General features: G+C 38.5%; 1 protein-coding gene across 3 annotated transcripts in view; it reads left to right on the plus strand.

The window, feature by feature from the left end:
- Window positions 1-12602, plus strand: part of spri (Src homology 2 domain-containing protein sprint) — a 97429-nt gene that overhangs the window by 52190 nt on the left and 32637 nt on the right. Inside the window, exon 3 of one of the 3 annotated variants that reach the window (XM_043210032.2) lies at window positions 11515-12264. The exons of the other annotated variants lie outside the window; for them this stretch is intronic. Within the exon in view, the coding sequence (XP_043065967.1) occupies window positions 11519-12264 (746 nt within the window). The 5' untranslated portion in view covers window positions 11515-11518. The remainder of the gene's footprint in view (window positions 1-11514; window positions 12265-12602) is intronic. 3 annotated transcript variants of the gene reach the window in all.

Raw genomic sequence — 12602 nt, forward strand, 5'->3', positions numbered from 1 at the left:
GATTTCCTTATTACCTTTAATAATACTTGTAGAAAGGGGTCTGGTAAGAGTAGACCCTGTAAAGCGCGTGTTTTTGAGATAAGTGTGACCTTTATGGCATAAATTAGAGATGAAAGGTCTTTTTAGCGATGGAACAAGCTGGATACTAAGGTATTGAAGCTTTTTATCGATGAATCTAGGTTTTAGTGTTAAAAGGAGTCTAATAAGCTATTTTTATAACTATTTTAGATAACAAATGTTGTGTAATTCCATCCTAAAGGCTCACCATATCACTATATCTTCTTAGTTTTATCTCAAACCCTGTCAAGCCTGGAAGACCATCTCTTTAGAAGCTTAAACCTTCAGAACCCACTCCATAAATACAAAATTCAATTCCCTTTACTGGACCGGCCATCAAAATACGATTAACCTTTGTGTTGAAAGTTCATTCCAGGGTTGCGACTCACACGCCGTACTTAATAATTGCGATCTTTAGCATCTTTTGCGATTTTGTCGAAGAGCAGGAGGCGTGGCCTGAGGAGGGGCTATGACGGGGCTGAATTCTGGTACTCTTGGTACTCTTTGGGGTCTTCATCCGCTAGCTGGCAAAGTCGACTTCCGCTCGCTGGCGAAAAATTTCGCGTGCTCTTTGTGCCTTTCGCAGTAGTATAGTATAGTATCTTTTGTGTTTTAAAAAGATACACTTCAGACGTTGACGACGACGCACTGCAGCACAAATTGTGGGTTGTCAGGGGAGCTGCCTGGTATATAGTCTCAAAAACAAAGGGGAGAGTTATTCTTTGGCTGGGTAGGTTGGGTAGATTGGGTAGATGCCGCAGATTGAAGCTGAAAGGCGGCATCAGACGATGACGAACTTGCTCGCGACTCAACTTCAGATTGGGGCCTCATTTCCAATCCCAAGTTGTGCGTTTTGCGTTGTGCGTTGTCGTTGGCAACATTTAATCAAGCCAAGAAGCCAACTGGAAGCTGGCTGGCAGCCACTGCCGCTTACAGAAATCAGCGGAAAGACAAAGCGCACTTTTGTTCGATGCTAATGGATAGTTTGCTACGTCTATCTTGCAGATACGCAGATACTTTTGATACTCCGAGAGCAGATACTACGCAATCGGAGTGCGTGGGCGAGCGTGGGCCAAGGCCCTCAATCTACAAAGACACCTGCACTCAAGATTAGCATTTCTGGTTTAATTTTTTTTTTCGTTGAGGAAATATACCCGGTACTTGTCGGCTTTTATTTGAGAATCTAACTTATAAATAAAACTATTTAATCTCCTTTCTAGAGAAATTAGTCTCATTTTCAAAGAAACCTCAACTAAATACCTAAAAATACCTTAATTGGTATTATGATACCCGGTACTTTTCTCTCTCTTACTCACCCAAGATTCCATAGCCTAGTATTCCCTAACTTGAATAACCTTTCTAGAGCATCCTTTTTTGGCAGCGCCTAGTGAGTACTTAATATTAAAATGAATGGCCGCAACATTGGCCTAAAATATCACAAAATTTATAGTCGTTTTAGATTTAAGAGCCGCCCAAGACAGATGCTGCCACCAGAGGCTACCGCTTTCTATGTGCCACTGCCACTGCCACAACACACACATACACACAGACACAAAAGTATCTGCAAAAAACCGGGCAGTAAATTGTAGTTAATGATCCTTTTGTGGATTTCCCCCAGGTAATGGGATAATGAGCTTGCTGGAGCTTCGCTTTCCTATCCCCACCACCTACAACCATAAGTCCCTCATCGCTTTCGGAGAAGAAATGTTAATTTCTTTATGATATTTGGCGCCTGGACGTAAATATTCGACAGCTCCGGCCTAATGGACTGTGGGCGTGGCAATGGGCCCATCAAAATGCTAAATAAAATATAAAAATTGATTATCTTTTGCGAAATTGAAAGTTAAAAGCCGACAAGTACTGCCAGGAAATCACAGCCACCACAAAAAAAAGGCAATTTGTAGAAATGTCAATGAGCGTGAAAGTGACACGAGGGCGGTGGGTGGCAGGGTGTTGGGTTTTAGAGTTGGGGGTGTGGCAGCAGCAGCAGCAATCAAAGTTGAAAATTAGGCAATAAAATTAAATGAACGGCAACGGGCCCACAAAACAGAGGGTGGTGAGTCTTAACCTTTTTTGTTTTAGGCCCAAAATAATGCCACAAATGGTGGATAAAATCGACATGCCACATGGCCAAGAGTTGGTAGGTTTTTGGGCCATGTATGTATATATTATGCTACCATTAATTATGCCGCAAATGGGCCAACACTAGACCAGGTTAACGATTGATTTACTGGCTTGAGTTACCTGGCAACAGTTGGTTGTGGCCCAGTTAGTTAGTCCTGAAAGGAAGGTATATTAAGGGAGTTTTTGAGGGTTTCTTATAGAGGTATATATAGGTATTTTAGTGTTAAGGCCTTAGAACTAAACTAAAGTAAGAGAAATTAAGGTTTTACTTAGATTTAGTAGCTTAAATTAGAGTCTAAATTTGAAATATTTATGATTCTACAGTCTCTTAATGAAAAAACCATCAAGTTAACTTACTTTAGTGTTATTTTCTCCATAAATCCACTTCCTCTGGCATATAACCCTCTGGCAAAACCCAATTATTCCTGTATAATGGCACAATCATGTCCTGGCACACGCTTCAATCGCTTTGCATCCACTCCAGCCACCACTTGATGCAGTTTTTCACTGGCGGGCTTCATCGTAAATGACCACAAAATGCCACTGCCACTGGAGAGATGCTGCTCCAATTTGCCACCCCGCCTCTCCCAGAGCCCCCTCTCAGAGCCCCAGATCCCCAGAGCTCATAATCTGCTAAACGCATCATTACAGCTCTGGAGGCCCCGGAGGCTTTGGCGATTCTGGTTCTCCAACTGTGGTTCGCCCCGCAAAGTGAAATAAAGTATCTGACGGATGTGTGGCAGGCAGCCAGCCAGGCTAGTGGGTGGTGGCTGTGTGCTGGTTGCTCATTAAATTTCCGCTCTCTTTGCAAAACTGAAGTGGCCAAACGATGTTCTGGTTATGCTCTGCAAACTCATAAAATAACTGTAATTGTCGTAGTTCCTTTAACGCCCGGGCACCTTGCAAAATGTTGCAACAACAACGTGGCTGCCACTGCCACAGCTCCACACCCAAAGAACCTCTCGAATTTGGGGCTTCTACTTGTTGCCCAGTCACGTTTTCCAATTTTCCACAAAAAGTTCCCTTGCAGAGATGTATTTTAAGAAAAAGTGTGACCAAAGTTGATTATTTTATTTATCTTTCATCGAATTATAGGCATCTCTTCATTATTTTAATTATATCTTCCATAAACCTTAAGACCTTCACATGTCTTTAAATTCTTTATAAAATTTTAAATAATACAAAAAAAAGTGTGACCATTCTTTAGGGGCAAAAATAAAGCGTTAGTCTGTTGGCTTTGGTATTTTTTGAGTTTCGTTGCCAAATAGCTTTCCTCTTAAATTGACATTCGAACATGGGTCATTCGTCTTTTGACCAACAAGCCAGTTGGTCATGAAAAGGCCTTTGTTTTCTGATTTTTATTTTATTTTATTTTATTATCTGATTAAATATTAAAATTGGAATTGAGCAGGAGCAGTTCCAGTTTATTGGGTTACTTTATTTTTTTATTTTTATTTTTTTTTAATTATTTGGTATACATCTTTAGCTAGCGTCAGTCTTTGGCTAACAGCAACGTCGTATGGGCGATTTCCCCAACGGGTATTTTATTTTAAATTACTTTTTTAATTTTATTTAAATTTTACATACGGTGGCATTTGAATGAGTTCCGCAGTAACTGGGACTGGCACTGATTTTCTCATTTTATTTTTTAAAACTTTTGGTTCATATTTTATTTTTTAAATTTTCTGACTAACTGTCTTCAAGTCTTTCCGACAAGCCACTGATTTGGATCGGATTTTCTCATTTTATTTTTTAAAACTATGGTTCTTATTTTATTTTTTAAATTTTCTGACTAACTGTCTTTATGTCCTCTCGGCATGCCACTGATTTGGAACTTTCTTTGGAGTTGGATTTGGATTTTCTCATTTTATTTTTTAAAACTATGGTTCTTGTTTTATTTTTCGAATTTTTTTTTAAATTTTTGTGACTTACCGTGGTCTTGCTTCTTAGATGTTGCAGTTATCTATAAGTAACTACCACCGGAACTTGGACTGATTTTCTGATTTTATTTTTTAATTATTTTTTGAGTTTTAGTGGTTTTTTTTTAAAATGGTTTTTAGTCTCATGGATGACTCGGATTTCACGGTCATATCTATAATTTTTAAAGATTTTAATAATATAAGATCAGTAACAGTATCTTATAGCATATTTTTTTATTTATTTATTTGTTCTTTTTTATTTTTATTTTAAATTAATATTTATATTATTAAAGTTCATTTGATGAATAAATTCATGGAATATTAGAAGACACGCAACAGTATAAAACGCTTAATATTCTATTGGGTTAGGCCTCTATTATATCTCAGCGAAGAGATATTGCATCTTTTTCTTATTAATCAGGCCAGTGATCCCCCCTAATATTTTTTTTATTTCTCGCAAGCAATTTAAAGTGACCCAACGACACCCTTTTTGCAGTGCAGCTCGTGGCAACACAACCAGCCGATCATCTCATCCGAGGGGGAGCTCCATGTAGTTGGAGGACAGCACCCCCCACTACTACTGCCGCCACTATTTATGATGAACTCTCATAATTTAGAGAGGGGGTTCGGGTTTGAGTTTGATAATTATTGCAACATCGCCCAGTGGACTGTGTTTTATTTATGAGCATTACGAGTGGAGCGTATCTCTAGCTCTACAAGTTTCTCTCTGAATGTATCTGTATCTGTAAAAATAACAATATAATCAACTTAATTCGTTGTAAAACACTTAAGCAAACACGACCAGAAACGAAAATAAAATAATATTGTAATAAAAAATATGTCTAGATGATAAATGTCTATAGAATGGTGTCTAAATATTAAAAAAAAAAAAGCTTCTCTGCAGTGTAGATTCTAACGGCAAATGAAAATAAAGATACAAGACTATTTAAAGAACTCGTAAGATAAAAGATCAATGAATTCCCGATCGTTCGACATTTATGCTAATTAGCTTCCCCCCATTTCATTTGTCGTTGTATAGTTTCGTATGTAAATAGATCTCGTTCGTATGCAAATCGAAAAGTCCAAAAGAAAGCGTCAAAAAAGCAAACGCGAAAGTGTCAATTTTTGTCGTCATAAATCAGTATATATACATATATATATATATAGAGGGAAGCGTCGTCTTCGATTGCCAAATACTTGCTGGGTCCATTCATCGATCTTTTTGGGATTCACAGAGAGACATAGATAGAGACAAAGTTCCGCATTACATATTCGTGGGTCGAAAGCATGCTTTTTGGTAATTTCAAGCGATTATCAATAATTTGCTTAAAAGTTTATTGCGTTTTTGATCCATTAATTGATTTTGTCATAAATTGGCTTGATTAAGCGGTCAAGTTGTGTCATAGAGTAAATTTTATTTGAAAAATAGTGTTTTTTTGGTAAAATTTAGAAAAAGAGCTAAGCAAAATTAAAGAAAAAGCATATTTGTTTGCTTTTCAAAGCACTTGAAGTTCTCTTAGAGGTTCGAACTCTATGATTTTTATTAAAAAAACATATTTTTTTCCTCTCACAGGTTCGAACTCTATGATTTTTATTTAAAAAACTTATATTTTTTGCTAGAAAACCCAACTAGTTGTATAAATTAATAAAAAAAAAGCATAAAAATCATATAATCTTTAAAATTTATTTGCTTTTCAAAGCACTTGTTGTACTTTTAACTTCATTTAGATTCTGTGACGTCAGTTCTGGGAGGGGGAGTGTTTGTTGCTGCTTGTTGTTGTTGTCGAGCCCCAAAGTGGGGGAAAATGAAAAAGAATTCGACCCGTTTACTTGGCAACATGTTAATTTCCCCAATGGACGGCCAGCAACTTTGCTTTTCTGCTTTCATTATGTGCTTTTATTTTTTTTTCGTTATTTCTTTTATTTTTATTTTTTTTTCATTTTGTTATAAATTCTGCATTTAGTTGTTGTTGTTGTTATTGTTGTTGTTTTGGCCTGCTCTGTGGAGTACCGTTGTTGTAGTATCTCACAGATACTGCCCGGAATGGCATCCACACTTGCGATCCACGAGGGCGCAGCGTAAAAGTTGCTGAGCAGGTTTTTTTTTTGTATTTTTTGTTTTCGTGTCTCCTTTTTTATTTTGCTTCTGTTGCACTTTCATATTAGTTTTTGTTGTTGTTGTTCTTATTGTTGTATGCATTTTGTACGGTCAACTTTTGCAAACCGTAAGATATACTGCAACAGAGTAGAGTAACAGTAACAGTAACAAAAGATACAAACCAAAAAAAATGCAATTTTTGTAGCTGCATCATAAATATTTCAACGCCTTTGTGGAGTGTATGTTTGGGGGTTTGGTGTTTTCGGGCGATAGTTTCTAGAGGCGCCTTTCACCGATCCAACTCTTTGTATCTCTATCTGGATCGCTGTATCTGATAGATACAAATTGTGTAAGCAGCAAATTTCGTTTCCCCTACGTCTCTGCGTGCGGCAATCCATTAGTCACTGATTTCGGTTTAACCACCAAAAATGTATCTCACAGATAAATGAGAGATCAATGGGTTTTCCATCGCGCACTATTTTATAAACTTTTGCTCTTGAATGAAGGAAAATAAATCAAGATGCAAGTGGCTGACCAACCTGTCTGGAAAAATAGTCAACCCACACACACATATACCCGCATAAAGCTATCTGATAGATACTAGTTGCCGTGCTATGATATATGCACCTTGAGACCAAAAACCAATGAAATTTCATTGATTTTTGTTGAACAAAAAATGTATCTCACAGATGTTCAGAGTGGAGCGGATTGCCGCAACGGCATGAACTCTTTCTGTTTTATTTTTTTTTTTAGTTCACAAATCACACAAATTGCTTTTGGGCAAAAGTGTGAAATTTTCATTCAACCAAAGCCCAGCAAACAAATTAAAAATTCATAAAAAAATTTAATTTACAAAAATATTTCCAAACAACACACACTGTTCGTGATGTGGGAGTGAAAATATCAAAATAAACGAATCTTACATTTACATAATTTATAGACTTGGATGTCGCAGGCCACATATGTATATGTATTTATTTAGATAACACTGCCCCTTCTGGTATAGTTTTTTTTTTTTTTTGTGATTCTTAAGTTTCCAACGCCACAACGTCTGGCATTCCAAAAACACTAGCATTTTGGGGGACACGGCGTGGGTGTAGCGCTCTGGATATCGCTGGTGGGTGGAAGTTGTGGCTAAGGCCTTGAGCTCAGTTAAGTCGAGAAAAAGAAACAAGTAGAAGGGGAAGTGACTGAGGCAGTGGCTGGGGTTTGGGGTTGGGGCAGGCTGGGTGAACCTCAATGACCAAACAAATGCTGTCGAAATCAATTTGGCTAATGTTGTCACCGAAAGGAAAATATTTAAAAGGTTGTTCTGGTTAACAAAAATTCATCAAAATTAGTACCAAAAAGGTATACTACTAATTATATATAGAATGGAATATGAAAAACACTTAAAAACCTTGAGAATTCTACAAGTATTCAAAGTTATTGTGAAAATCCTGGAAATCTGGAGAAATTGGAAACCAGAACATTGCCAAAAAATCAAAATTATGCTGAAAATTTTCCCAAAGGAGTTCTAAGATGGAGTTAATATGAAAAATCTTCTAAAATCTGGAGTAATTAAACTCCAGAACATCCAAATGTCTTTGAAAACTTACTCAAAAGAGTTTTTCAGATTTTCTAATTCATTTATCTATGAATTTAAATGAAAACCACCTAAAAACCTTAAGAAATCAATCAGAATTCGATTAAATATGGGTAGAATACCAAAATCTGGAGAAATCAAAAACCAGAACATTGCCAATAAAAATCCAAAAGGCTTTCAAAAACTCAAAAAAAAATCCCAAGAAGTTGGTAATTAATTTCTATATGAAAGTATATAGAAATCCAACCACAAAATCATCAAACCATCGATAGAAGGTGAAAATCCCCGTTAAAATCAGGAGAAATCAAAAACCAGAACATTACCGAAAAAAAAAAATCAAATAGAAGCTCAAAAGGTTGAGGCTGGCACGCAGCAAACGCATTCATTGCAATGCGAAATCAATTACACTAAGCCCAGAATAAGGGTAGAGAGACCCAGGGCAGTGAGTGTGGGAGGAATGGGATGCCCTTTAGGGGGGTTGGCAGAATCAGGAACCCCAGTTTCGAGACTGAAACACGTCGTGCACGTGCCAAGCGTACCGCCGATAATTTGTAGTAACAAGTCAGACCAAAAAGCAACCACCAGAGAGACTCACCCACCCTCCACACATATCGCGGACCGAAAAAAAAAGAAAAATTGAAAAATTACTAAACACACACCAAAAAAAACCAAAAAATGTGTAAATATTAAAAAAAATATTCAAGAGGGGGCTGTATGGAGCTCACAGTTTATTGCATTCTACTTTGGGGGCCAGGCGGAGTATCCCCCAAAGAACGAACATTAGAAAAGTCAGCACACTTATTCATTATTCACTCATTCATACACTCACTCACTCACTCACTGGCTCATTCATTCACTCACGCTTATGTGAATCACATTTATGGAATGATTTTAATTGTTTCTGGGATGAAAGATGCACTTACGGAGAGTAGAACAAGAAGAGCCATAAAAGGCAAAGTAATAAATGCCATAACATATTTATGTTTGATTCATTAGAGACCCCAGACCCACTTTTTAAACTAGTTGGTGGATCAAATCCCTCCCCCCACTCTCTGTTGACAAAACTTTCGCTTACAAAGTCGCGTGTTTGGCCTTGAAATCGAACGACTATTTTGTCCAAAAACGGTGGCTAGAAATCCAAAAAAAGCAAACAAAAACGGCTTGAAGCTCTCCTCTATTTTATTATTTCTGAGAATCGGCTTACAAACTGCTCAACTAGCCCAAGTTTGGCTGACAATTTGTTGACAATTGCGTTTCACACTTTGCATAATAAACAGACAGCCACACAGCCCGAGAGGATAAAGAAAATAAAGTTTGCATAGTTCATGATTCGAATGGAATGGCAGTTCTGCCCAGATTCTGATTTTGTCATCAATTTATGTTAATTTATTTACAAGAAATCTAGAAATCTAGAAATCATAAATGTATGGAATAACTTTGTGAAATGATAAACCCATATATAAACAAAAGCCTTAAATATGTCGAACACGAAACGCGATTGTCTCTATTAGAATTGCAATTACAGTTGTTGTCGCCGCGCTCGTCAAGTGATTCAGATAATTGCGAAATGTAGCAATGCCTTTTGGTTATTATAGTATATATATATATATATAGTATTACAGGCCACCTTGTTTACCGATGATACACGTAGTGCCATGTTGATCCATTGAAAACCCCAACCAGAGCACGACTAAAGCAGCGAAATCGTGAAAGTATCGAGAAGAGTGGCCGGGCCGGGTGAGGTGCAGCCAAGGGAAACGGTGCCAGTCGAAACATTGATTGCACTACAACTTAGCATTCAAATGGAGGAATACCGAACTGTTTATATGGCTAGAAATTTGCAAGAAAAAACAAAAATAGGTGCAACTCAGGGGTGAAATTATTAATGTTATAGTCATGTTTACAAGTGGCTGTCTACAGCTACAGAACTATGAGATATAGTCATCTGATCTATACAGTTTTGAGTTATATGTGGGTGAAGATTAAATGGAGGGTGTATAAAATGTTTCAAATCATTAGCTTTGGAATTGAGGTAGTAGTTGGCTTAAAACTTAAATTCGCGGACAGACGGACAAGCGGACAGTGCCTTGTAGAGTTGCCTAGTAAGTCTTATAAATGATTTAATCAATATTTTATAAGAACTATAACGGAGGATCTATAGAGGCAGGTTGTATACCTCAGAACTATAAAATATAGTCATCTATAGTCATCTTAATATACAAATTCGCGGACAGACGGACAAGCGGACAGTGCCTTGTAGAGTTGCCTAGCAAACGTTATACTTTATGCCCCATTTGACATATTCCTTTGATGTTTTTGGTTTAACGATAAACGGAAATTGCGACAAAAATCTTTTGGAATCACTGGACATGGTATGGTATGGTATTTATTTTGCAAATAATCAAGCCACTATATACACACTCCATAGCCTCAGTTGGAGGTCCAAACAGAACCAGATAATAAAAAAATAATAAATAAATTAAGAATCCAGTCAACCACAACGAAACGCAAAACGTAGAACCCACTTTTGGATACAATCGGTCTGCTTAGCTCTGGTTGGCTGTGTATGTGGCGTTGTGTTCTTTTATGTTTTATTATTGTTATTAGTATTATTACTTTTTGCTGGGGCTTCGTTTCAATTTTCTTTTGATGTCAAAACAAAGCCAAGTACACAAATGTTTGTAATTGCCTATCGCCTCAGAAACAAAAAAAATAATAAAAACTGTGTGTTGTTTATACAAGCCGGCATTCTAATTTTCCATATGATATTAGAAATATATGTAGTATAGAGTGGTCACCTTTTGGCTTCCGACTGGGTGGTTTTTTTTGGCTTTATTTATTGTTGTTGTTTTTGTTTTGGATATTATTAAAAAAAAAGAGCCCCACTTATGCCAAGAAATGCATAATAATATTTTCCACAAAATGAAATGGATACTCTCTCGGTTTAGACTTGTATTGCGGTGGCAAAAGCCTAGCACCGGAATTGTTGTTAAAAGTTCATGAAAACCACATAGGAGAATATTTAATACTCTTTTGATTAGTATTTTTGTTATTTTCAAGATGGTATATACTAAAAATATATACTAACTAATTTTGTATAAAGAAATCTTTAGATAAAGCCTCCATTTCCAGCTTTAGTTTTAGTTTCTTAAAAATCACAGACTTGGTTCTAAGGTTCCATAGTAACTATACAGAAGATGAATATAAGTTTGTTTAGTATTTTTTCTATAAACCAGATGGTATAAACTGCAATAACTTACCACTTTTTTTTAAGGAAATCTTTCTTTTAATTATGAAAAAAATCCTCAATTTCCGTTTATATTTTTTCTTTGAAAACCAATCGACCCTCAAAGACTGACACTGTAGCCGCGTATCTGAGACAGTTGGCAGGTGTTACCAACCAAGTCATATTACATAAAGAGATACAGATACCGCCCCCGTGTCTTGGCCTTTTATTTTTTATTGGTAATAACATTTTGAAAGCCACAACGTGGACGGTTGGACGGCTGGCGGGTTGGAATTAAAATTCATGCACTCGAGTGGCTCGAAGTGGCGATATATGGTTATGCGATATGCGATATGTGACCGGGTATTAAATGTCAAAATCAATAAAAAAAAGCTTGCCACATGTTGGGGGCAAGAGGATATATCTTTTACTGTGTTGGTAGCATCAATTTTCCATTTCCCCACCTCTGATTTTATTTTGAATCTAATCTGACAAGACTTTGCAGCAGGATGTCGCACGAAACAGCATCCGCATCGGCAGGATCGACGGGAGTGGTAATGTCCTGCCAGGATGCCGCCACCAAGGGTGGTGGTGGTGGCGAGGTCATTGTGTACACCACGAAATCGGACAAGACGCTCAAGCAGAACATGAATGCCAAGGACGACACTCTGAGGAAGCGGACATCCCTGATCATTGTGCCCCAGCAGGTGGACGACATCATACTCGAGACGAAGGACATCGAGGAGAGCATCAAAAGGGATAATGGCAACAGGAACTCCATTGCCAGCATGGACAGTTGTGTGTCCAACACCACCAGTCAGAGTAATCAGTCGGGATCGGGCTCGGGATCCGGTTCGGGTTCAGGATCCAGCAGCTCGGCCAGCAGCAGCGGCTCCGAGGACGCCCATGCCGCCTACCAGGATCTGCAGAACGGAAATGCCGGACAGGATCTGCACTCGCCGTCGCCCTCGCCCAGGTGCCACTCCTCCGGCTCTTCCTCCGCCTCGGAGTCCACCTCGTGCTCCAGTTCCGTGGACTATTCGCTGCGGGAGCAGTTGAGGAACTTTGCCAATCGCACAGCTGGCGAGGATCAGCGCGTGGGAGATGCAGCGCGACTGGTGAAGGGCATGAGCCTGCCCGTGGGGGAGTCCCAGCCAGTGGGATCGCTTTGCGATTCTCTGCTGAGTCCCCAGGAGGTGCCGCTGGGTCGGCGGTATGCCGAGGTCTCTCAGTTCAAAGGTCATGCCAAGGCGAGGTGAGTTTTCAGAGGATCATGGTAGCATAACCCTTACTCCTTGGAGGCAGCTTTGATAGTCTCCCTCTAGTGACCTAGTCTGCGGTATCCGACGCCACTTCAAGTCGATGGCATCCTTCAGGTTTCCGAAACCACCAACACTTGCCAGGACACTGAATACCAAGGGAAGGAACTGAAAGGATGCATTCATTGTTCGACTAAACGATGTCAACGGGCTGCTTGAATCAAGACCACAGGCATCTCCACCACAGGGTGGTGGTCTGAGACGTCTATCTACTCCACTCTCCCCTCTCCCAGGGCACATGCATAATACACAACTTAATTAGTATTACTACTTT

The sequence above is a fragment of the Drosophila bipectinata genome, chromosome XL (genome assembly GCF_030179905.1).
Source record: "Drosophila bipectinata strain 14024-0381.07 chromosome XL, DbipHiC1v2, whole genome shotgun sequence".
Taxonomy (NCBI): Eukaryota; Metazoa; Arthropoda; class Insecta; order Diptera; family Drosophilidae; genus Drosophila; species Drosophila bipectinata.